The 26,695-nt window shown below is 46.3% G+C and overlaps 1 protein-coding gene, 1 long non-coding RNA gene and 1 pseudogene across 24 annotated transcripts in view; 1 reads left to right on the forward strand and 2 right to left on the reverse strand.

Moving 5' to 3' along the window:
• The window catches only part of LOC103345692 (NAD kinase), a 79,996-nt gene that overhangs the window by 47,480 nt on the left and 5,821 nt on the right, over positions 1 to 26,695 (forward strand). For 18 of the 23 annotated variants that reach the window (XR_011378178.1, XR_011378183.1, XR_011378175.1 and 15 more), the window contains one exon: positions 18,008 to 18,127. Coding sequence is in view for 6 of the 23 variants with exons in the window: in XM_070047353.1 (XP_069903454.1) it covers positions 18,008 to 18,127 (120 nt within the window). In the remaining 17 variants the exon portion in view is untranslated. Of the gene's footprint in view, positions 1 to 18,007; positions 18,128 to 26,045; positions 26,287 to 26,695 lie in introns of all 23 variants that reach the window. The other 5 variants (XM_070047354.1, XM_070047356.1, XM_070047350.1 and 2 more) reach the window with 1 other exon arrangement.
• LOC138843472 (uncharacterized) lies at positions 1,522 to 15,540 on the reverse strand. Its single transcript, XR_011378191.1, has 4 exons — positions 11,464 to 15,540; positions 4,864 to 5,088; positions 4,487 to 4,598; positions 1,522 to 1,833 (listed from the first exon to the last, which is right to left on the reverse strand). It is a non-coding gene; the product is annotated as an uncharacterized lncRNA (long non-coding RNA).
• On the reverse strand, positions 8,608 to 10,625 carry LOC100355994 (KH domain-containing RNA-binding protein QKI pseudogene; annotated as a pseudogene).

Raw genomic sequence — 26,695 nt, forward strand, 5'->3', positions numbered from 1 at the left:
CATTCCAAAGTCAAATATGTTTTCATACTCATCTTTTGAATTTAATCTCTCACCTTTATTTCTATATATTAGTAAATATTAAAACTCTAATTCCTTAAGTTCCATCTGTTAGAATTACCAATGCATTCATTAAGTGTACAAGAAAGCAGAAGGTGGAGCTTGATGAGTGCACTCATTGTTTAAGATTTACTTATTTATTTTGAAAGTCAGAGTTAGAAAAGGAGAGACACAGAGAGAAATGTTTGCTGGTTCACTCCTGGTCCAGTGCTGGACCAGGTGAAAACTGGGAGCCGGGAGCTTCATCCAGCTATCCTGCATGGGGGGCAGAGAATCAAACACTTGGGCCTTCTTCACTGCTTTTCCCAGGCCATTATCAGGGAGCTGGATCAGAGGTGAAGCACCTGGGAAAGAAAGCAGTGTCTATGTGGGATGGTGAAATCACAGGCAGCGGCTTTACCTGTTATGCCACACGCTGGCCCCACATGTGTTCATTTCTTTCTTTTTTAAAAAATATCCATTCTGTAGCATGTTGTTTTTGGACTTGATTTTTTAAAGATTTATTTATTTATTTGAGAGGCTGAGTTATAGAGATAGGGAGAGACAGAAATGTCTTCCATCTACTGATTCAATCCCGAAATGGCTATGATGGCCAGAGCTAGACCAATTTGAAGCCAGGAGCCAGGAACTTCTTCTGGGTCTCCCATGTGGGTGCTGCAGCCCTAGAATTTGGGCCATCCTCCACTGCTTTTTCAGGCCTTAGACACCAGAAAGCTAGATCAGAAGAGCAGCAGACAGGACACAAGCCAGTGCCCATATGGGATGCTGACACTGCAGGTGGAAACAATCTACTATGCTATAGTGCAGACCCATGTATTGTTAAACCTAAGAAAATATTATTACATTTTACTTTACCATCAAAAGCTAGATATGTTTGTTTTTCTAGTCAGAATATTTGATTTGTTCAGTGTTACTAATGTACTAATGTAACTAATGTAATGATTTAAATATATTATCAAATGTTAATTGTGATAATTTGTTATATTTTAAAAGAAATATAACACTCTATACATACATACTAAATATATGACATTTTAAATTATTTTAAATTTATTACACAAACCTTTTGATATGTTTACACAATATATGAAAATTTGAATTCTATTTATTTAAGCACAATAGAAACTTTTTATTTACTACAATCCAGAAATACACTGTTTTACATATAATATGGATAGCTATAATCTCTACTTATAAGGTAGCTTCAAAAGTTTATGGAAAATTCATAGTATAATTGCATGGCATGCTTCCATGAACCTTTGAAAACCCTCATATACACACCTATGTGCACATTTGTATAAAAGTAAATGTATGAAAATACTCAATTATTCACCTGATATGTAACATATCATGGTTAATCTTTATTCTTTTAAGAGTAATCACATATTTCATATATATGCAATTGATCATTTGTACATGTTCAATGTACATACCAAATAACTCATCAAAATCCTTCATTTTAAGCCGAATAAGTGAAATTTTATGTTACAGTTTCAACAAAGCAGTAATATGCAACATTAGGTTAACCATCATACTTTTGCAGAATAATAGTTCCATATTACTGTTCAATGTCAATAATAAGTAGGAAAACAAATAGAAACTATTACCAACCTAGTAGGCCATCTGAACACTATCAGATCTCCTAAAGCTGCCAGCTGAGAATAAGAGAGCTGTTCCAAGCAAACTGTAAATTTTAACTCTCATTTCCTTTCCAAGGCTCATGATCATCCTGTGTTCTAGATGACCCTCAGCTAGAAGTACATTTTCCAAGTGTAGCTGTCGATGTGAAAAAAAAAAAAAACTGGATAAGTATATTGTCTCTAATATACACAGGCTAATCTATAGGTAATTGTGAAAGTAAAATAATTTGGTCATTGATATCCACAGTTGTCTGTTCTAGAAATGTCCCCCACAAGGTGGCTATTTCTTTTTATAGAAAGTCCTAACTTCTCAAATATCTCTGCTCACATACATATTAAATAAGTTAACCCCACTTGTTATTATTTTAAAGATTTGTTTTATTTATTTGAAAGACAGAGTTACAGAGAGAGGAAGAGACAGAGAGAGAGGTCTTCCATCCACTGGTTTACTCCTCAGATGAATGCAATGGCCAGAGCTGTGCCAATCCAAAGCCAGGAACTAGGAGCTTCTTCTGGGTCTCCCACATGGGTTCAGGGTCCAAGGACTTGGGCCATCCTCTACTGCTTTTCCAGGCCATAGCAGAGAGCTGGATCAGAAGTGGAGCAGCAGGGACTAGAACCAGCTCCTATATGGGATGCCAGTGCTTCAGGCCAGGGCTTTAACCCACTGCACCACAACACCGGCCCCAACCCCACTTGGTATTATACACATTCACCCTAGAATTCAAATAACTGATAGATGTATAATCTTCTAAGTGTATTTGCACTTAAATGGAAAAGAAAATGTTCAAGTCTCAAAATACAATTCTAAATTTCAAATATGGCCAATCCTAAATAGAACACTTATTAAAAAGTCATCACTGTTGTTAGTTAGCAACTCATACACTAGCTGTACATTTCATTACATGTGTTTACCTTATGTACAAAACACTGTGAGGAACTGAGTGCTGTACTCCAAGGATTAAGCTCTCTTTCACTTAGCTTTGTAGCATTATAGAAATTCAAAATGTTCTTAGTGAAAACTTGCGTATAACAAATTTAATGTAATTCAGTGTTTCACAAGGGCACATTTTCTACATGTTAACTAAAAATACAACCTTATATGTTAGAAATAGCCTCATGCTCAGAAAAAATTAATCAGTTCTAAGAAACATATATTCAAATTTAGTATTTCTGTTCTTAATGTTATCTAAAATTTATGCCAATATTTTTCTAATTGTTATACAGAACAAAGGTTTATGGAAAACTGATGTTTGATATTTTCTGCTACTTCAAGGTGGATCTGTTTAAGAAGTTATCATACCTTTCACATTAGCAAAAGCACATTTTGTTGTACTTCATTTTAAATCCTCAATTACTTTAAAAGTTTTAGATATAAAGAATGAGCCTCTATGTAGAAAACATTTATGCATACATTTATCTATTAAATATATAAATGCATAATATAAAAAGCTACACATAAGTCAGTGATGGTTATTTCTTTATAATTTCCAAAGAATAATTATACATTTACTGGATCTTTGCCTGTAGATGAAGACGAAAGGACAAATCTACTGGTTTTTTCCCTATTCAACTTTTTCCATTTGACACATAGTACAGCATAAAAATGATTCTCAGGTATTTTTCTAGAAGAGGGAAACTATTATTAAAATTATGTCATTTTCACAGAATTGAATATTTTGGAGGCCATCTTTTTGCATTGATATCCTATAATTAATCCTCCTGTGGTAACACAGGTAGTGGTTGTGCAGCAACAAAGACAATGTAATAATGTCATGACAAAGAGCAAAGCCTGACAAAGGAGGAGTTGCACACTTTTCTCCATTAGAATGTAACAGCTTCCAAAACACAAATAATAAAATAATTGTTTAAGAGCCTGATTTATTTTTAGACATAGCCATGAATAATTTTTTCCTAGTGTTCACCATTCAGTGCCATGGTGTAAACAGCAGTTTCTGGGTGCCTCCCTTGTACTGGCCCATTTTGTATTAATAAATTTTATTTTTCTTTAAGATGATCTTAAAACTTTGTTTCAAAATTCCCAAATCTGGATCTCCCTTTCTTTATGATTGCCTCGATGTTCAATCTACAACAGTTTGGTGGCTAATTTCCCAAGGGCCTTGTTTAATGCATGCTTGCTATGTTTCTCAAAACAAATGATAATTTGTATAATGCTTAATTCTTCCTATGAGAAATAGCACAGACACATACCATTGAAGATAAAGTTAAAAAGTTCAAATAAGTTGTTCTGGCAACCTCATAACATCATTTTTTTCCAGATAGGTTTTACAAAAATAGTCATCTTGTTGTTTTAAAAGGGAAGTTTACCTAATTGGATACATTATACTTAGAAGGTGAAAGAATAATTACCAAATGATGAAAAAATATCCTGACAAATATATAAAGACACATATCTTAAAGTAATAAAACAGTATGAACTTTAGAATCTCCCACTTGGGATCAATTATGACTGTTCATATAAAAATGCATATAGAATATTATAGATTATGCTACATACAAAATGGCATAACTAATACCTTGCTATGTCTATCATTGGTAAATTCTACACTTTAGCAAAGAACAGATACCTTTATAGTGATATATTCACTGATTTATAAGTAAAATATATCAATGAGACATTTCTGTAAAATAATTCCATTCAACAAATGATTTTAAGGCCTTACTAAATGCAAATTTGGCATAAAGATAACTTTTGAACAATGTATTGTTGTGTTGAAGGAATGCAAGAATCCAAGTTCCACTTCAGAGAATAAGCAAACATAACCCACCATTGTTTTGAAGTCTTCAGCACTAGGTTTAAATATTATTTGTGGTGTTCAGCAGTGGTGGGACCACCTCAGGCCACTCTCACTCTTTCCCATGCCACCAACAGCCCCCAAACTGTAAAGAGAAAAGGACCTAAATTGTACAAAAAGAAGGTAGAAGGCACATTACATTGGAGCTTGGCTTAGCGCCCTCCCTTCCCCACCCTCTCTCTAGCATTCTTGCTGTCTTATTCCAGCTCCTGTCCTCACTCTGCTTGCCTCTCCCAGGCCCTTTTCCTCAACTTGTCCCCTCTATTTGCTCTCGACTGTCAGCTTCCAAGCTCCCTGGCCTCCCTGACTCTGTTCTCCTGGCCATTGTTCGCTCCCTCCAGTGTCCTAACCTTGTCCTCCGCACTTTGTCTTCTTCCACCTGCATGCCGCACTTATCTCGCCAGTCAGCCTCCCAAGCTGAATCCACCACAGGACCAACTCAGGCTCTCAGAGCCCACCCTCTGCTGCAAGTTATGTGACTTTTCAGGGTCTCCGTCCTCACCCTGCCTTGAGCCAGAGAGCACAAAGGATGTGAGTTCTGCAGGTCTTTCCTGGAGCAGCAGTCACTCATACCCCTAGAACAAGTGCAGTGCATCAGTACTCTGGGCCCTCACAGGGTCTCTGGTGTGAGAAGTGCAAGCTTACACTAGTGGTGCCCCCCAGCCTTTAAACTGCATGCAGAACCCTGCCTGCCATCCCAGACACCAATGCCACATGTACATATTACTGCAAAATGCCCAGATACAACCATGTAGAACATCCTGGAGCATCATTTGTGACACTGGGTCAGTGGCAACAAATTCTTTCAGTATCTGTGCATTTTGGAAGGTTTTCCTTTTGTCTTCTTTATAAATGAGTGCTTTCCTGGGTATAATATTCTGAGTTACATTCTTTTAGAACTTGGACTCTCTCTGTATTCTCTCATAGTCTGTAGAGTTGCTGATGAGAAATCATCTGTTTACTCTCATTGGAGATCTTCTGAGAGTAATCTGGCATTTCTCTTGTGCACATTTTAGAATAATTTCTTTATGCTTTACATTTGAAAGTTTGACTATAATGTGTCACAGTGCAGACTTTTTCCAGCCATGTCTTTGAGAAGTTCTATGTCTTTCCTGTACTTGGATGTCCCTTTCTTTCTCCAAATTAGGGCTGTTTTCTGCTATTATTTTAAAGAATAGGCCTTCTAATTTATTCTCTCCTTCCACATCTATAGGAATTCCTCAAATGTGTACTTCTTATCATTTGATAGTATCCCAGAACTCTTGAAACTATTTTCAGTTTTCCTGAATTTTTTCTTCTTCTCTTTTTATTGTTCAGACAATAATATTTCTAAGGATTTGTCTTCTAGCTCACATATTCGTTCTTCTGAATCACCAAGTCTTTTGTTAAGCCTTTTCATTGTATTTTTATTTGACCTATTGAATTTTATATTTCTAATATTTCAGTTTTATTTTTCTGCATATCTATCTCCCTGTAGAATTTTTCATTCATGTCATGTATGGATTCATTTCTTTTTAGGTCAGTATTATGTCATTTATTAAAATATTGCCATGGATTAATAGAAACAGCAAGGAACCAAAGAATTAAAATGCAAGCTATGTAAAATCCCAACTAAAACTCAAAGTGTCTAATGTTTTCATTCATTAGCTAAATGAAAGATAAAGAAAGACAAGACATCCAATATAATAAAGTACTGCAAAATGATTGACAATTTTCAGTTATCAAAATTATGGATTTTGCATTTTGTATCCTTATCTCAATTTAAAAGATTCTTTTTGAGTGTTAAATGACATACATATAAAACAAGATAGAAAAATACATTATAAACTTGTAACAATGGCTGTAAGTACATTATCTTACATGTTTTTCATAGATAGTAGGTTGGTCATGGTACATACATAGCATGAAACTACTAAAAAAGAATAGACAAAAACACATATATGTCAGCTGTACGGTAACACACAAGTGACACTCCCATCTACCCATGCTAAAAAATTACATAACACTGTCAGAAAAGAAGTCTTAAAAACTACATATTTTAATAAGAAATAAATTCAATAAAGAATAATACTGAGAACCAAGGCATTCAGAGATTTCAAAAGTAAAGATTCTTTTTTCAGTTCATCCAAAATTTACTAAGTAAGTTTTCTTTTTCTTTTTCTTTTTTTTTTTTTTTTTTTTTGACAGACAGACTTAGTGAATGAGAGAGAGACAGAGAGAAAGGTATTCCTTTTTCCATTGGTTCACCCCCCCTCCCCCAAGTAGCTGCTATGGCTGGTGCATTGCAGCCAGCACACTCCACTGATCTGAAGCCAGGAGCCAGGTGCTTCCTCCTGGTCCCCCATGCAGTGCAGGGCCCAAAGACCTGGACCTCCTCCACTGCACTCCCAGGCCACAACAGAGAGCTGGACTGGAAGAGGAGCAACCAGGACAGAACTGGTGCCCCGACAAGGAGTAGAATCCGGAGTGCCAGCACCGCAGGCAGAGGATTAGCCTAGTGAGCCACGGCGCTGGCCCCACATTCTTTTAAAATTAAAAAAAAAGGGCCGGCGCCGTGGCTCAATAGGCTAATCCTCCACCTTGCGGCGCCGGCACACCGGGTTCTAGTCCCGGTTGGGGCGCCGGATTCTGTCCCGGTTGCCCCTCTTCCAGGCCAGCTCTCTGCTATGGCCAGGGAGTGCAGTGGAGGATGGCCCAGGTGCTTGGGCCCTGCACCCCATGGGAGACCAGGAAAAGCACCTGGCTCCTGGCTCCTGCCATCGGATCAGCACGGTGCGCCGGCTGCAGCGGCGGCCATTGGAGGGTGAACCAACGGCAAAGGAAGACCTTTCTCTCTCTCTCTCTCTCTCTCACTGTCCACTCTGCCTGTAAAAAAAAAAAATAAAATAAAATAAAAAAATAAAAAAAATTAAAAAAAAAAATTAAAAAAAAAAAGAGGTCAAAAACATGTGTGGGAACAGGAGAGGAAGTTACTAAAACCAGCAAAAAGATGGACAATACAAGTTCTCTGATAATGGTGTAAAGTAGGATGATCAAATTGGGGTAATTTAAAAACAGTTTTTCAGAATGCAAATAATTAAGATTCATTTTTGTGAAAAAGTTTGCTAGCTTACTACTATTCTCCAATTAATAAGAAAAATATCCAATGTCTACCCTTTCTCCAAATAAAATAAAGCTGTAATTCTGATGTTCAAATGATCTCACATAATTTTTATCGCAGAATCCTTTGGGCAAGCATTGGAGATTATAATATCCAAAAGTATTCAATTATGACTTTTAAAAGAATGATGTTTTGAAACTTAACAAGTCAGACATTATAAAAGTTATCAATTTTTTTCACAGTACCATATTTGGCAAATTTGCATCAAGGTAATGTGGCAAAAATCATACATTTGTCTCCCCCTTATCTTCTTTCACATTCTGGATGACTGAGGACGCATTAACTTTTATTTTGAGGGAGAAGCTGCTATTACAAGACATTTGACTAAATTACCATGAAGGAAAATAAAGCACTTTCTTTTATTTTCTTTTTTATTGGACAGGCAGAGTTAGACTGAGAGAGAGGGAGACAGAGAGAAAGGTCTTCCTTCCATTGGTTCACCCCCAAAATGGCCACTACGGCTGGCGTGCTGCGCCGATCCGAAGCCAGGAGCCAGGTGCTTCCTCCTGGTCTCCCATGGGGGTGCAGGGCCCAAGGACTTGGGCCATCCTCCACTGCCCTCCTGGGCCACAGCAGAGAATGGGACTGGAAGAGGAGCAACTGGGACAACAGAACCGGCACCCCAACAGGGACTAGAACCCAAAGTGCCAGTGCTGGAGGCAGAGGATTAGCCTAGTGAGCTGCGGCGCTGGCCCTGCACTTTATTTTCTTGATACTTATTCCAATACTTAAAAAATAAAAAAATAAAGACAGAAATTCTCTTTTGGTCTTTTGTTTCTTGACAACCACCAGAAAACATCATTTAATAAAATAAAGGGCTTCTTTTTTCTCATATATTTTTAATGGAGATGTAAAATAAAGGTTCAGTAATTTAACTCAGATATTTATCTTTTTAAAAATAGTGTTGCAGTATTTTTGCACTAATTTTCCAAACTCCTTGTCATGTTTCCTCTCATGGCACACTATCTTCTCATACTTCAGATTCTGGCAGGTAATGTGAGAAGGCTGCCCCTCGGCCCTTTGAGGGCACAGTAGTGACGGAACCCCATATCGAATTCTGAAAACTTTCTGAAATCACGTCACCAATGACATCCCTGACCAAAGATTCATGCGTGGTGCATCGTCACACAGTACACTCAGAGAAAGCTTTGAGCTCACCATGAGAAGCAAAAGATTCCCAGAAGTCTCTCAGCGACTTCCTCTGTCAATGAGTAGTTAAGGGCCATCTGTTTCCCCTTACCGTTCACTCAGAGGGGTCATTAAAAGACAGTGCTGCGGGATGAATTGGGCCTTATTGCTTTACTACTATTCATTGCAGGTTCTAGAACCATGTGTACTCAAATTGGGGGAAGGGCAGGAAAAAAATCTGAGTTGGAGGATAGCAATTTCTTTGTCTTTTCCTTGGTTAGATGGTAAGATGAATGGACAAGTGCCTCAGCTTGCTGCACTGATGACAGGCAAGCAAAGGCGATTACCAGTTAACTGATCAGCAGGCAGGCATGGTCAGGTCATCATTGGGTGAAGAGTTCAGTGGTCAGAAGGTCATAGGTTAGTTGCAAGTGGCGGCTCGGTCTGTGGTCACATCCTTTGGTAAGGATGGAGACACATAGCATGCTTTTGAACTTTAGTAGTCACCTCATCTAATACACCACTGGGTTAATAGGACATTCAAGGATTAATGTAGCTGGTGTCAACCTGTAGGGGTATTCATAGGGTATGTAAATTAAACCAGCTTCAGGCCCTGGAGGAACTATTGCAGCAGTTGGGTGAGGAGTTCCATTTGGCATGACAGCGGTCTGTATTTGTCTGATCAAAGGCATTATGGGAGGGACAGCTGGCGTAGGAGTAGCAGGGCAGCTGGTGGGAGACTGGGCGCAGGCCCAGGAATGATCCTTGGGGCAGCCTGGGCTGTCGCTGCAAGAGAAAAGGCGAGGGCTGGTGATTTAATGTTGGCATCTCTGGTAGGAGCCATTCAGAATCACAGGCTCCATCAGCGGCATCTTCCTCAGGCTCTCAGGCTGTCTTCCTCTGTACAGGTACCAGTAATGTCCTTACTTCTTCAGCTTGATTTCTGCTCTGTTCTGAGCATCTTCCACAATGACTAGAACATGTGCGTCTTCATTTGGGTGCTCCTGAGTGGACTGGCCTCTATTTTGCTCCTCCATTTTAGGCCTCACTGAGCCTTTGCCTTGGACCATTATTTCACATCCTGTTTCTGCTTCAGGTTGCTTAGCTGTGAGTCCTTTAGGTCCAAGGATTCTCCCAACAAGATTAAAACCTGGATCTTCTTTCACTGGCACAGAAAGTTCTCTTGTAACTGAGCAATAGGTCCCGCAGCATCAGGCAGTTCTGCACTCCTTTTCTCCATACTGCTGTGTAATGTGCCATTGTACCTGTCTTTCCGTACCCTGCTGATTTCTTTGTCCAGGTGGTTGCAGACCCTGCAGAAGTCCCGCAGGCTGTTCACAGGCTTCTTATCGCTCATCAGCTGCATCAGGTAACCTGGACTGGGCTTCGGCTTTGCCTTCCTTTCCACTTCTTATTCCAGGCTCCGCAGCTCTCTGCAGGGGAGGAGAGAGGGAGGGGAGGAAGGAGGGAGGGGAGGAGCCCTGGCCGCCAGCCGCAGGCCACTCAGGACTCAGGTCCTGCTCCGTGTGGCTCACCCTCTGGCTCCAGCAGGGAGCCTCGCGCCAGCTGCTGTGAACTGGGGTCCTGCTCCGCGCGGGCTTCAGCTCCTTTGCTGGGCAGGTCGGCCCCCTCCCCGCTGCCGCCGCTGTGCCGCAAGCTGGGGATCTCTCTGGGCTGGTCGCCAAGGTGCCTCTGCAGCTGCCCCAGAGCTCTGCCTGCGCTCCCCCTCCTCCCCCACCCCATGGATTTCTTTATATCATCTATTTGCTTTTCTGTGCTTTTGAGAATACTTATGAGCATTCCTTTTAATTCAATTTCAGGCATTTCATCAATCTTTCCATCCTCTCTTTCCGTACTGAAGGGTTGTGTTCCTTTTGGAAGTCATATTGTCTTACCCATTCATGCTTTCTGCATTTTATCTTTGTCTTTCCACATTTATTTTAGGCATTTATGGAAACGTTTGTTGTTTTTCTCATCTGAAGTAATTTGTTTTTGAAATACAGCTCTGTGGCTTAGTGGAGTAATCGGTCCTTCAGAGCATATGCTGAGAGGGTTAGGAAGCTCTTGTCAGTTTGAGTATGGGTCAAGGTCCAAGGTGACACCCAAGTTGAGTGTGGTAAATATCACCAGCAGGGATGAAGGTTGGCATGATCACATCAAGCCCTCTCTCCCAAGGTGAACCAATCAAGAGTAAGCATATCTTCAGCTTCCTATTACCCAGATACCTCACCTGTGCAGGCACCTGAACTGCACAAAGGATCCATGCACTCCCCAGTGTGAGTGCAGAGCCCTGAGTCTCGGATGACAGACACAGAGACTTCCTGGAGACTAAGCCACACCCTATTGCCCTATTGCACAAAGAATTCCCACAGCCACAGGGCTCCCCCACAGTCACAGTGAGTGAGGTATCCACTCTTAGCCACACAAGCCACTCCCATGTAATGAAAGATAAGTGGTGTTCCCCTCATCAGCTGCCTAACTGATAAAGGTTGGCAGGTTGAATCCAAGTGCCATGATGGGGGTGGGGAGCTTTACAGTCTTAAGTGGGCTCCCTGCCTCTCACCAAACCGTTAAGTGAAGACTCAAGGTTTTTGGAGACCATGAATATATCTCTCTAATAATATCCCCGACTCATGAACAGACCATATCAGCCTGTACTCACCTTATTAAGATAGTGTTTCCTCCCTGCTGGTTCCTGGGTGCCTTGCTCCAAATAGATGGTGTCCTATTCAGCCACCAGCTTCAGGATTTGCTAGTGATGTCCTGCTCACTGCTGCATGATGGTCCTTGCTGATCCACCTCTCTCTTCTTCTTGTAGAATTTCCACTGCAGACTTCTCTCTGTCCTCTGAGAATGCAGTTGTTGTTGTTGTTGTTTTTTTCTGTTATCTTTCTGTGATCAGAATCAGCACGTCATTTCCCTATTCAACCATCTTGGATCTTCTTCTTCTTTTAAGTAACTTTATTAAGATACAAGTGGCGGCCGGTGCTGCAGCTCACTAGGCTAATCCTCTGCCTTGAGGTGCCGGCACACCGGGTTCTAGTCCCGGTCGGGGTGCTGGATTCTGTCCCAGTTGCCCCTCTTCCAGGCCAGCTCTCTGCTGTGGCCCAGTAGTGCAGTGGAGGATGGCCCAAGTGCTTGGGCCCTGCACCCCAAGGGAGACAAGGAGAAGCACCTGGCTCCTGCCATCGGATCAGCGCGGTGTGCTGGCCGCAGCGCGCCGGCCGTGGCGGCCATTGGAGGGTGAACCAACAGCAAAAGGAAGAACTTTCTCTCTGTCTCTCTCTCTCACTGTCCACTCTGCCTGTCAAAAAATAAAAAAAAAAAAAGATACAAGTGGCACATAAAATCTTTACGTATTTAAAATGCAGAACTTAATGGCTTTAAGGTAAATTATGCACTCATGAAATCATGGAAACATTCACACTAAAACATATCCATCACCTTGCAAGTTTCTTCCTGCCACATTAATATTATTGTAATTAACATAATATTATAATTGGTAATAAAAATTAAAATGGTATCTACCCTATTAGCAGATTTTAAAAATAAAATGCAATATTGTTAGCTCTAGTCACTATGATGTACATTAGAGCTCCTGACCTTATTTATCTTGCAGAAATTCAACATGGCACCTTAAACTGTCACCATCAACTCCTTGCACTATATCAATGAGTTTGGCTACTTTATATTCCATATATAAATGGGATTGAGCAGTGTCTTTCTATATCCAGTTTTCCTCACTTAGAATAGTGTTTTGGTTGTTTCAAATGTTGTAGTTTTATTACTTTATAAAGATAATAATTATTTGTATGTAAATATTATACTTGCCTGATTCATTCACTGGTTGAGAAACAATGTTTCCATTTTGTGGCTAATGTAATAAAGTGGGATAAACAGAGAGTCCAGGTATGTCTTTTATCTTTGAAATCAAGTTTTCAATTCCTTTGGCTGAATACCCAGAAGAAGGATTTCTAGATAATATGCTAGTTTTAAGTTTAACTTTAAGGAGCCACTGTATTCTTTTCCAAAGTGGCTATACTAATTTAAATTCCTACCAACTATGTGCAATTGTTCTGTTTTCGCCATAGCCTCACCATAACTTGTTATCTCCTTTTTTTGTAATAGCCAATCTACTAAAGTGAAGGAATGTGATTGTTGCTATGAAAATGGGTCATTTTGAAAAAGGCATAGGCATAAAAATAGAAACAGAATTACCATATGACCCTGTACAACTGGTCATATGGTCATACATCCAAAGAATTGAATCTGTACTTTAAAAAACTGTCGTCCCTATTATGTTAATTTCCACATTATTAATAATGGTGATGCTATAGAAGCAACCAGAATGTCCATCAAATGATGACTGAATACGACAGTGTAGTATATATTCACATTGGAATTCTATTCAACCTTTAAAAAAATAAGTCTGGTATTTTCCATGATATGTGTGAAACTGAGGGACCTCTATGCTAAGTAAAATAAGCCAAGTAAAAAAACATATTTAGCTGGTGCCACGGCTCACTAAGCTAATCCTCCACCCTGCGGTGCCGGCACACCGGGTTCTAGTCCCAGTCGGGGTGCCGGATTCTATCCCGGTTGCCCCTCTTCCAGGCCAGCTCTCTGCTGTGGCCCGAGAGTGCAGTGGAGGATGGCCCAAGTGCTTGGGCCCTGCACCCCAAGGGAGATCAGGAGAAGCACCTGGCTCCTGCCATCGGATCAGCATGGTGCGCTGGCCGCAGCGCGCTGGCCGCGGCGGCCATTGGAGGGTGAACCAACAGCAAAAGGAAGACCTTTCTCTCTGTCTCTCTATCTCTCACTGTCCACTCTGCCTGTAAAATAAAAAAAAAAATATTTAGGCTGGCGCTGTGGCTCACTAGGCTAATCATCTGCCTGTGGCAGCGGCACCCCAGGTTCTAGTGCCGGTTGGGGCACCGGATTCTGTCTGGGTTGCTTCTCTTCCAGTCCAGCTCTCTGCTGTGGCCCAGGAAGTACAGTGGAGGATGGCCCAAGTGCTTGGGCCCTGCACCCACATGGGAGACCAGGAGGAAGCACCTGGCTCCTGGCTTTGGATTGGTGCAGCGCACCAGCCGCAACACACCAGCCATAGTGCCCATTTGGGGAGTGAACCAATGCCTGTCTCACTGTCTAGCTCTGCCTGTCAAAAAAAAAGAAAAATTAAAAAAAAGAAAATATTTATATGTGGAATTTAAAAAGTCATGCTCACAGAGAGTAGAAAAGTGTTTGTCAAAGGCTGGGGTGATGAGGTGAGTTGGAAAAAAAGGGATATGCTTACCAAAGGGAGCAGACTCTCAGTTAAACTGGAAGAATAAATTTTGGTCCTCTATAGTATTGTTTGTTGACTGTATTAATAATGTATTGTGAGTTGTAAAATTGCTGAAACAATAGATCTTCAAATTGCTCACCACAAAAATTATATTTTGGTGAAATAATGGGTATTAGTTAACTTGTCTTTCTACAATGTATGAAATATTTTTAAAAATAATGTTTACCACAGAACTATACACAAATGTTCTTTGTGAAACACAAATGGAAAATAACCTCATCACCATGGATGACTTTTACGTGCCTGTCTCTGGCTATCACTGCCTTCACTCTGCATGTTCTGGCTCTGATTACTACTCGTGCCCTGCATTCTCACCTTCGGGGCCACGTCTGGGTTCTGGTCAGCTTTCTCCTCACCTGAAGAGATTTCTAGGTGTCCTAACTGCTCTGGTGTGTTTCTCAGAGCTTCCATCCCAACCACAGCTGGAGAGACAGTTTGCATTCTCATAGCCAACAATCACTTTACTTTTCTCTATCATTCTTACACCCCTAGTATGCCATGTCTTCTATCTAAGCTTATTGTTGACCACAGACATTACTCTCTAAAATATCATATCCATTTCCAGGAACTTGATTTAAGCATTTGCTCTGTATAAATCAGATTTCTTTGTGGGTTTAAGTAAACATAGTTTATAGTAGTATTATCTCCATCATTGATCTTGTGGACTTGTTCCGTTTGCTTAAAGTGTCCACTTAGGACCACCTTATTAACACATACTGAGTTATAGACCAGCCAGCTTTCTAAGAATCATTGGAAAAAAGAGGGAAGGGTTGGCATTGCAACACAATGGGTTAAGATGTCAGCTGCGATGCTATTATCCCATATAGGCACTGGCTTAAGACTTAGCTGCTTCACTTCTCATCAGCTCTTTGCTAATGCACCTGGAAAAGCAGCAGACTAAGGCCCAAATGCTTGGATCTCTGAAATGCTATGGGAGACCCAGATGAAACTCCAGGCCCCTGGCTTCAGCCTGGCCCAGCTCTATTTGTTGTGGCCATTTGGGAAGTTCACCAGTGGATTGAAGACATCTCTCTGTAATTCTCTCAAAAAATAAATAAGTCTTTAAAAATAAAGTGTCATCTTCCATCTTTCCTTCCACCATGGTTACCTCCAACTTGTGTTCACTGTCTAATTAGGAGAGCACACAAGTGACATAATCCCTAATTTGTACTCACTGTGTAATGAGACATCATATGTAGAAAAAAAACCACCTAATTATGGAAAACCAACAATAGTGATGTGGGACATCACTGTTGAGACTTCCCTCATGTATTGTTTCACTGAGCAGCACTTATTTGTGGGTGAGAGACATATGAAGGGCAACCGTGAGGATTTTCACTAAAATGCACAAAGGGATTTTTTTCTTGGATAAGGGCTCTCACAGAAACATTTTTTTTTGACAGGCAGAGTGGACAGTGAGAGAGAGAGAGACAGAGAGAAAGGTCTTCCTTTTGCCGTTGGTTCACCCTCCAATGGCCGCCACTGCCAGCGCGCTGCGGCCAGCGCACCATGCTGATCCGATGGCAGGAGCCAGGTGCTTCTCCTGGTCTCCCTTGGGGTGCAGGGCCCAAGCACTTGGGCCATCCTCCACTGCACTACTGGGCCACAGCAGAGAGCTGGCCTGGAAGAGGGGCAACCGGGACAGAATCCAGCGCCCCAACCAGGACTAGAACCCGGTGTGCCGGCACCGCAAGGTGGAGGATTAGCCTAGTGAGCCGCAGCGCTGGCCTCACAGAAACATTTTTATACTAAAGAGAACCTCCGTATTGGTGAGCAGTTTTAAAGTATTTCCCAGTTACTATATTCAAATTAACTACTAAATAATGTAAATTTATTTTGATCATCTGTTTCATATAACTACTAAAGAGAACAACGTGCAAGAGTAAATACGAGTCACAGTTATTTGAGATGGTGACACTGTAGAGAACATACAGATTTAAGGTCACCTGCTCCAGTGCACTGTTCCATAGTTTTTAGTGCTTTCAGATTTGTACATCAGCATGATCTAACTTTAGAACATTTCCATGACCCCCAAAGTAATTTTGCTGCTACAGGCACTTGGGATTAATAATTGACGTAGAGAATCCTTACTCTGATAATGGCTGGTATTACACATCTACATGTGGCACACAGGGGCTATCATTGGTATTGCTGGGCAGGAGGGGGCACAGTTTGCTGGGGAGCAGCAGGGCCAGGCTTCCAGCGTGGCATCTGCTTGAGGCAATGGGCCATTCCCACACCCCAGCGCTGCTCGTGTGAAATCTGTAGGATGGCAGCAGCCACTTTCTGGGGAGAAGATTTATGTGTTTGTCCAGGTCCCAGAGGGTTGTGACTCCCAGCAATGTCAGAACTGCAGCTGGGGGATGTGGGGGCTGGCACAGCCCTGGCTGCTTCCCCCTGGTGTACAGCTAGGGCAGAAAGCCCAGAGAGGAGGGGCTCTGCCAGTGCTCCCCCAGACCGGGTCCCTCTCCCGTGTCCCTGGGCCGGCTCACAGGCACCAGCCTCTGCTCCCTGTCTCATCTGGCTGAGAGCCCATGGACAGGACATGGCTGCTGCTTCCCACAGGCCTTTGCTGTCATGCTCAGGCTGTTTCCAGTCTCATTCATGCCCCTCAGTGGCCGCTCCCTTGCCAGGAGAAGTGGAGGCCTAGAGAGAAGAGGGTGGTGCTGCTGGCTTCTCCTCTTGGGGGAGGAGGGTGGTGCTGGCCTGCAGTTCTGGGCATGGCCCAGCTGGGTCCCAGGCTGCTGCTGCTTCTGCAGGCCCTGCCAGTACAGACCTGGGGCTGTCCCCACCCTCATGCTGCCCCTTATTCAGCTGCTCATCGCAGACCCCTTCCTGGGTGTCGGGGACCCGGCTCAGAGAGGACATCCATGCTGCTCTTGAGGGTCCCTTCCCCAGTCCCAAGAACAGGTAGCTTGGATCTTGGCTGAATGCCCTGGGAATGCCCTCCTGACTTCTCTATGCCCCAATTTTTGGTGGTACCTGGAGGCTGGGCCCTTCTCCCCAGTCTGCAGTCTCTCACTTGGTTCTGAATGGGCAGAGCACCCAGTGTGGGAACTGCAACCACTGCCAGCCACTGCCATTTGGCTGCCAGCCCAAGGCAAGGACAGTGAACAGCGAGTAAGAATATGGAAGCCCCACTGAGAAACAGTGGTGCCAAATGTGATGGGAAGAACCAAGTAAAGAAGCCCATGTGTCTAGGATTCCCACCGGGGCATCACAGGGAAGCAGCGGCCTCCAGGATTAGCTGCTTTCACTTCTCAGTTTCAAAGGAGACTGAGCTCAGAGGCATTTGGGGTTGCAGGGTTGTGCAGATATTCAAAGATGGCTTCACACCCTGAGAGGAGTCAGGGGTAGCACCTGATGGGGAACCTCAAGAAAGTTTCCATAGCCACACATGGGGATGGTCGCAGGAGGTAGGATAAAGATGACAGCATCCAATCCGTTAGCATGGAGCGGTTCAGCTGTGGCCCCCAAAGGAGTCGTGAGAACATGGCAGCCCTGAGAGGTATGCCCTACAGGCACCGAGGGGGCTGTGCACGTGCTCATTGCCAGGAGCACACATGACAGGAAGTTTGCAGACAGGGAAATTGAGGCTGGGAGAGGGTTGAGTAAATGCCCCAAGGCACACAGCCAGACTCCAGTGGACCAGATGTAGGGCCCAGGTCAGGCTGTACTGCTGCACTGTCCAGATCCACCTGGAGCCACGTGTGCTGGTTCCCAGTCAGCTGTTGGCTTCATAGCACAGCATTGGCAGGTTAGCCTCAGTAGGAGCATTCCCACACCCACTTTGCTTGGGATTCAGGGGCGCTGGGGCCAAGCCACCTGGCTGACACCCACCCGCTGTCTGTCTCCGCAGTATTTCACCTGCTGTGTGCTGCTCAGCCTGCTGGCCTGCTCCATGTTCCTGCAGATCAGCTGCATCGGGAAGCTGGTGCTCATGCTGGCCATTGAGCTCACCTACGTGCTCATCATCAAGGTACCCTGTTTCATGCTCTTTGACAATGCTGGCCTGCCATGTATGTTGCCCCTGCCCCAGCCACCAGTCACACACACTCAGATGCACAATGGGTCTCAGACTCCCGGGGGTAGGAGACAGGAAGATCAGGAAGCTTGGCATCCGGGTACTGCAGAGAGCCTGCCAGGAGCCTGCCTGGAAGCTCCCAGCCTGGCCCCCTGAGCACAGCACAGAGGGGGCCTGTGTCTCACACTCTTGCCTCTACCCTTGGTGGTGGATGGCCTCAGGGCAAACAGGCTCCTTGCCTTTCTGCCTCTAGTTTGCCCCTCACTGTGGACCTCAGGCCTCAGTGAGCCATTCCTTGCTGGTCTACAGCAGCCTGAGAGGGGCTGTTTTTGCCTAACTGCAGCTGCCTGCAGTGTCTCAGGGTCCAGCAAGCTACACACAGGGCAGGGTCTGTGGGGAGGGACACCTTTGCTGTTGATGGATCTGCGTCTGGCCTGCAGCCCAACTGCACCTGCAAGTGTGCCTACCCATCCCATCAAAGTGGCCAGCCCAGAAAGCAGGCCCAGCTGGCAAGGGCAGGTGGTTTCTGCACTGCTCCAAGACCCCTGGCCTGGTCATCTCACAACAGAAGGCAGATGTCCAAGGGAGGAGAGCTCTAGCTGTAGGTCAAGTCAAGTTTGAATCTCTGCCTTAGACACATTTGGAAATAATACCCATTGCTGTATAGTTTACATAGAGTGCATGATACAGGAGTGAGTACCTGAGCAGTTAAGTCACCGCTTGGGTTGTGACTTCACCACATCCATATTGGAGTGCCTGGGTCTGAGTCCTGGCTACTTAGTTTCCTGTCCAGCTCCCTGCTCATGGGCATCCTGGGAGGCATTGATCTTGGCTCAAGTACTTGGGTCTCAGCCACCCACATGGGAGACCCAGATTGAGTTTCAGGCTCCTGGATTTGACCAGGCCCAGAGCTGGCTGTTGTGAGCATTTGGGTTGTGAACCAGCAGATGAAAAACTCTCTCTCTCTCTCTCTCTCTCTCTCTCTCTCTCTTTCTCTCTCTCTTTCTCCCTCCTTCCCTCTCTCTCTCTCTCTCCCGCTGTGTGTGTTTCTGTCTCCCTGCCTAAAAAATAAAATGAAGATAATTTTTTGATTGTGGTCATTTTTTTGAAAACTTTTATTTAATAAATATAAATTTTGAAAAGTACAACTTTTGGATTATAGCAGCTTTCCCCCCCATAACCACCCTCTCACCCACAACCATCCCATCACCCACTCCCTCTCAAATCCCATTCTTCATCAAGATTCATTTTTAATTGTCTTTATAAACAGATCAACAATATATACTAAGCAGAAATTTCAACAGATAGCACCTGCACAAAACATAAAGTATTGTTTGAATACTGTTTTAGTGTTAATTCCCATAATACAACACAGTAAGGACAGAGATCCTATATGGGGAGTAGGTGCACAGTGACTCCTTTTGTTGATTTAATAATTGACACTCTTATTTATGACAGTAATCACCCGAGGCTCTTGTCATGAGCTGCCAAGGCTATGGAAGCCTCTTAAGTTCACAAACTCTGACCTTATTTAAACAAGTCCATAGTCAAAGTGGTAGTTCTCTCCTCCCTTCAGAGAAAGATACCTCATTCTTTGATGGCCCCTTTTTTCTGCTGGGATCTCACTCACAGAGATCTTTCATGTAAATCATTTTTGCCAAAGTGTCTTGGCTTACCATGTCTGAGAAACTCTCCTGGGCTTTTTAGCCTGATCTGAATGCCTTAAGGGCTGATTCTGAGGCCAGAGTGCTGTTTAGGGAATTTGCCATTCTATGAGTCTTCTGTGTATCCCACTTCCCATGTTGTATCATTCTCTCTTTTTTAATTCTATCAGTAATTATTAGCAGACACTGGTCTTATTTATGTGATCCCTTTGACACTCAATCCTATCTTTATAATCAAATGAATATTTAAAATAATTTTACAAAATAATAAAATGCTTAATATGTAGTACCCTTCCCATCACCACCCACCCCCCACACACAAATGGACCAGGAAGTGCAAAATGCCGTGAGTGACAGAATGCAACATCCAGCCATCCTTTCATCTATCCATCTGTCCACTTATGCATTCATTCAACAATATTTATTGAGGGTCTACTGTGTGCCAGGCAGCCAAGGCACACCTGTGAGTAGAGCAGAGGATGCCCCATGAAAAGTGTGGCTTTTCTGTGAAGGAGAAGATGGAGGTGCAAGGAGGCATCTAAGGTCCAAGGAAGAACTTCTCAGCAGGTGAATGGGGCTAGAGACAAAGGACAGGAAGATACCGCACCACTGGGAATGGTGCAGGCAAGGAGAAGGTCTGAGACCATTATTTTTATTTATGTATTTCTATTGTATTTGAAAGGCAGAGAGAGAGAGTGAGCTTGGGAGAGAGAGAAAAAGACAAATCCTCCATCTGCTGAGTCAATGCTTATATGCCCACAACAGCTGGGGTTGTGTCAATCTGAAGCCAGAAGCCCAGAACTCAACCTGGGTCTGTCCATTGGGTATCAGGGATCCAAGTACTTGAGCTGCCTCCCAGTATGCACATTCATAGGAAACTGGATCAGAGGTGGTGGAGCAAGGTCTGGAAGCAGGCACTCTGATGTGGCACACGGGTATGCCAGGGAGAGAGCCTCACTGCACACGCTGGGGATCAGGGCTGGAGCAGGGAACTCCACCCTCTTTTATGCCTGCTCCTCCCCCAGCCCCAGCCTCTCCCTGTCCATTGCAGGAGTTGGCAGCAGAGGATGGAGGTCCTTGCTGGGCTGGGGGAGACTCTGGCCTGCCTGTAGGGCAGACCTGTCTGGTAGATACATAATGCAAGCTATGCATGTGATCTAAAGCATTCTAGTAGCTGTATTAAAAAGGCAAAAAGTTCAATTAACTAAGTAATATTTTTACTTCACCAGCACACCCAAAGCACGATATCTTTAATATGGAATCATTGTAAAAAAATTACTAACAAATGATGTCTTCTTTTTCATACTAATCATTCAAAACCTGATGCACAGTTTGCACTCTGGCATAGTTTTAGCCTCCCCTCCCCACCAGTCACGTTTTAAGGCCACTCCTGGACAGCCCAGTGCAGTGCTTCTCCTCTGTGCCTCAGGCTGGCAGCAAAGGGCTGGGGGAGAGGATCTGGCTCCCACGCAGGTGGATGTGCTTGGGGGATGGAGAGGGAGGGGAAGGGACCCAGGTGAAGGCTGGGGGATCTGTGGTCAGGGTGATGAGATGCTGACTGGGCCTTACTGTTTGCAAGGGTCTTTGGGGTGTGTAGGGTGCTAGGGTGGGGGAGCCAAAAGGGCAGTAGTAGTGAGGGCAGCATGCAGACAGCTCTCCTGAGTCATTCTCCCAACTACCCTTCACAAAGACATCAGCAACAACAGGACTTCTCAGTGGTGAGTGGATGCTCTTGCCTGACAGAGAAGGCAGCTGGTGCCCAGGTGGGCAGTGCAGGAGGTGCTAGAGGGGGCCAGGAGGCCTGCTTCATCCTGCCCTGGGGTAGCAGGATGCCCCTGCTTCCTGTCCCCATGCTCTCCAGGTGATGTGTAGATCAGTGGCTGGCTCTGCCAGGGCCTCATTTTAAAGCACCTAGCCCCAGGCTTCCCCAGGAGCAGGAAGTGGGGCCATTTCCCCTGCAGAGGGAGGAACAAAAGCAGGGCCCTCCTGGGCCCACATCCAGGGCTGCTCAGGGCTGGGGTTCTTCACTGGAGCAGGCCTTGGAGCGGCTGCTTTTACTGGGAGAATTTATCTACAACTCAACAAAAATGCAATTTGGCAAAACATGCTCCTTCACCACCACCCCCCCACGGTTTTGTGCAGTCTTGAAGCATGGGTCCTGCTACCCCCACTGTAGAGAAGAACACAAAAGGGCAGGGAGGTTGGGTCTTGCCCAAGTGAGCCCACAGACAGGGTCAGTGTAGCCCACCTGGCTCCCCCATTCCCCAGGTGCCACTGCTTGGGTCCTGTCCATGAAGAAAGACCTGGGAGATACACACTGCCTTTCCTAGTGACTGAGTGCACCTGCTGATGTGACCGGAGAGGGATGTGGGCAGACCCTGGGAGAGGGCAGGCACAGTGTGAGCCAGAGGGGGAGTGTAGTGGAAGGAAGCAAAAACCGCAGGTCAGGAAGGGTCCTCAGAGCTTGCCCAGCTGCCAGAGTCATCTCAGGCTGTCTCCCTCACCCCTGAAGCCCGGAGCATGTGACCAAGGTGGCACGGAAGGCGGTGATGCCCATCATAATCTCTGTCTTTGTGCTGGCCCTGTACCTGCACGCCCAGCAGGTAGAGTCTACCACCCACCTGGACTTCCTCTGTAAACTGCAGGTGGGTGGCCCTGGTTGCAGTAGGAGGTGCCCAGGGAGTAAGCAGTGCACTGAGGCTGCTCATTGGCTGCACTGGGCTGCGCTCACCATGAGCCTCACCCCAGATGCCCAGTGCCCCATGTCCTGTCCCAGCAGGGCTGCTCCCTGCTCCCCGGGGCCAAGAGGCAAACACTGGAGCTTATTCCAAAGCCATGCTGGACAGTGCCACAACAGAGGAGCCCAGAGCTGAGAAAAAGCTGCCTGAGCACTTTCTAAGCTGTGTGTCCTCAGGCAGGGGTGCCCAGCAAGGAGGCAGGGGCTGGGGAGGGCAGGAACCTGGCCTGCATTGTGAGGTGTCCCCAAAGGCTTCTAGGAGGGCTTGCTGTGGTCCAGTCTGGCTGGAGATACACCTGAATGAGGAAGGACTGAAGGAGCATCCAAGGCCATTGACAGGAAGCCCAGCCCAGGGCAGTGTCAGAGGCTGCCCTATAAACAGGAAGCAGCCGCAGCTGGGCATTGTCTGATGTGGTGCCCCATCATCATAGAATGCCCCAGTGTCTCCCTTGCAGCACCCCTGTGTGAAGTCGGCATCAAGGTCCTGCCTGCTGCCCACTGGATGTGGTTCAGGGTCCTCTGCAGTAGGTCCCTGTGCACGTGCTCATCCGTCTCTCCTAGGCCCTTGGTCCTTGTCAGTCTTTTTTTTTTTTAAGATTTTATTTATTTATTTGAAAGACAGAGTTACAGAGAGGAAGAGGCAGTGAGAAGAAGAGGCAGTGAGAGAGAGAGAGAGAGAGAGAGAGATCCTCTATCTGCTAGTTCACTCCCCAGATGGCCGCAATGGCTGGAGTTGTGCAAATATGAAGCCAAGAGCCTCCTGACTTGGGCCATCCTCTACTGCTTTCCCAGGCCTTAGCAGAGAGCTGGACCAGAAGTGGAGCAGCCTGGACTCAAACCGGAGCCCACATGGAATACTGGTGCTGCAGGCAGCAGCTTTACCCACTACCCCACAGCATGGCCCCGGTCCTTGTCAGTCTTAAGGAGCTTGCTATTCTGTGACCCGCAGGTTCCTGTACAGACTCAGGCCATGGCTTCCTGGGCAGATCCAGGCAGTGAGCCCATGCCCTCCTCAGTAGGTCACCCAGGTAGACTCCAGCTTGGTATCTGCCACATGTGTGTACACATGTGGGTGTGTGGGATGGGAGCCTGTCCCTGCTAGCCTGGACCACCCAACTCTACTAAAGTTCCCAGCAGGCTAGCAGGTCTGTCCCTCTCTCATCCTTCTCCTCAAGGGACAAGGTCAAATAAATCCCCATCAGCAGACACATGGGGTGGGGACACAGCCTCTTCCCCAGCCCAGGGGGACCTAGAGCCCAGGTAGGGACTGACAGAGGGAGCCTGGGGCTTCAGCTTCCCAGAAGCACCTGCAGAAGGAGCCCCCTTAGCCACAGGCCTTCTCCTGGCCCAACCAACAGATCTCAGTTCTCAGCAGAGCCTACTCTTGTCCCCTCCTTCAGAATTGACCCTATGAGGGCACCAAGAGGCTGTGGACCCCTGAGCCTTCCCGCCAGGCCAAGATGGAGCCGCACAAGCAGTTGGCAGTGGTGTGTGCTGGGAGGTTCTCCAGAGGTGGAAGGAGCACCTTGCTGGGCCCTGGAGATTGAGCTGTCTGCAGCCTCCACCCTACTCTGCCTGATGCTTTGTGCAGATGCTCTATGGGAAGGACAGTTCCCACTTCTGTCTCCTTCTGGGGGGCAGGGCAGGGCAAAAAGAGCTGAGGTATGCCTGGGTCTGGGGTGGGGCCCAGGCAGGTGGTCTCAGCAGGTGGCAAGAGCCAGGCTGTCAGCCTTCTGCGCATTGGTCCAGGCAGGTGGGTCAGTCGCTGCAGCTCCTCCATGGGACAGCCCCCAGGAGTAGTGGATCCTTGCTCCATCACCCCTTGGCAAACCTGGGAGCAGGAAGCTTATTCCTGGGGTGGGATGTGGCCAAGGTGTCCCCCACCCCACAGAAGCAGAGACCCCTGAGCTGGCAACTCAGGAAAGTGGAAATGTTGAAAGTGGGGATCCTTAGGGTCCAGGAGTCTCCTGATGCATGGCCTCAGTATTCATAGCCCCATGTCCAGTGGACCCTGAAGACCTCATGCTATGGACAGCACGGCCAGGAGATCCGGCCACCTGTGGGGCAAGTTTTGGTATCTGGGCTTTGGGGCTCCAAAGCCTCTGCTCTGGGAGTTTCCCTCCTTGTTGTTCCCAGGTCTTCTTTAAAAGATTTGTGTATTTATTTGGCACACAGAGTGAAGATGTGGAGAGAGAGAGAGCGCGCGCTTTCATCTGCTGGTTCACTCCCCAAATGGCCACAATTGCCTGGACTGGTCAAGGCTGATGCCAGGAGCCAGGGACTCCATCAGGGTCTCTCATGTGGGCACAGGGTCCCAAGCACTTGGGCCAGCCTCCATTGCCTTCCTAGGTGCTTTAGCACGAAGCCTGATCAGAAGCACAGCAGGTGGTATGCAAACCAGCACTCCTAGGTTAACTCACAGCTTAACCTGCTGTGCTACAGTGCTGGTGCCTGGACACAGGTCCTACAGCCTTGGGAAGCTGTGCCACTTCCTTCCCTAGGGAAAGCCCCATATTCCCTCCCACCCACCCCTCCTGGAGAGAGCCAGGGCCCTGAGCTGCAGTCCTGGCCCTGCTTGGGATTCTGGTTGCAGCTGTTAGAAAGGCTTCTATGTTGAACTGAGCAGGCTGGCTGCAGCCTTTAAACAGTCCTGCTAATGGGCCTTCCCTGCCCACTTTCCAGTTCTCACTGCCAGGTAAAGGGTGAGCATCCTGTCTGCCCCCAGGGTGAGGAAGCCGGCTTCCTCTGCCCTGTGGTCCTGTGTCCCCAGAGCACTCTGCTCGGAGTGGCTGTACCAATGCCTCTCTGCATTGGCCCCCTGTGGACCACTATGGACCTTCTGATCAGAGGGCTCAGCACTGGCCCTTTAACTTGGGGGAGAGGTGACTGACCATTAATGCCATTCGTGCAGACCCTGGGCCCAAACTAGGGGAAGCCAAAGCCAGTGGTGGTGTCCTTCTCTAGCCATGGCTGGTACCTCCTGGCCATGTCTGGCTCTATGATGAATCCTCTCTCACAGGAACCCGAGCTTAGACAAGGCTTTGGGGGTCCCTGCCCCACCCAAGGGATCAGTCCTAGGCCCTGGCCACATGCTTTTCTGGTGTACTTTCTGATACTGAGAGGAAAACACAAGGTTCAGAGACTGGGGGAGCCGGAGGGCCATCTGGGGTGTAGGCATTGGACCATGCCTTCCTCTAGTGCTGGGCTCCCCCCAGCCCCTCCTCCAGGACCTGTGCCTTTGTGGGGCTCCCCCTGCTCCAAGGCTCACACCCTCATGGGCATCACTTCCCCAGAGGCAGGCAGGGAGAGTGCATGCCCACCAATGCCTTTCTTCTCCCTTTGCCAAAGGCGTGCTCTTTAGGGAAGGCTTGCCGTAGAGACAGCAGAGAGGGAAGGAGAGCTGGTTGGGGCACATGATGAAACCCTGGGCCTGGTGCGGCCACCTCCCTCTGACCACATCCTGTATCCCCAGGAACAGAGGGGAAGGAGAAGATGGAGGAACTGCAGGCCTACAACTGGTGGCTGCTGCACAATGTCCTGCCCAAGGACATGGCCTCCCACTTCCTGGCCCGGGAGCGGAGCAATGACAAGCTGTACTACCAGTCCTTCGAGTGCGTTGATGTCATGTTCACCTCCATTGCCAGCTTCTCTGAGTTCTAGGTGGAGCTGAGTGTCCACATCTGTTCAACGAGATCATTGTTGGCTTTGACAAGGTGCTGACCCAGGGAGGGTGTCCTGTGGTTCAGTGTTCAGGTATGGACAGTGATGCAGGAGCCCGGCATCACTGTTCTGGGCACTTCACGGGTGCCTTGCATGCATGTTACAGATGAGGGACTGAGGCCATGGACCTTCAGGGTCTTGCCCAAGGTCACTGCCTGTAAGTGGCAAAGCTGAGGGTTCTGCCCAGGCTGTTGGAACTTGAACTTGCAAGCCCTGTCCAGCTGGCTCGCCAGTCACTCCACTGTCCAGTGTCTGTGCTTGGGGCCTAGAGAAGATCAAGAGAAGGAGTGGGGTCATCGCTGAGCCAGGGCAGGGAGCAGAACTTGCAGCTGCTATGGAGGCTTTCCTGATCCACACACAGTGGGGAGAGAGAGGATGAGGGTGTGAGGAGAAGTCCCAGGG

Source organism: Oryctolagus cuniculus, chromosome 8 (genome assembly GCF_964237555.1).
Source record: "Oryctolagus cuniculus chromosome 8, mOryCun1.1, whole genome shotgun sequence".
NCBI lineage: Eukaryota > Metazoa > Chordata > Mammalia > Lagomorpha > Leporidae > Oryctolagus > Oryctolagus cuniculus.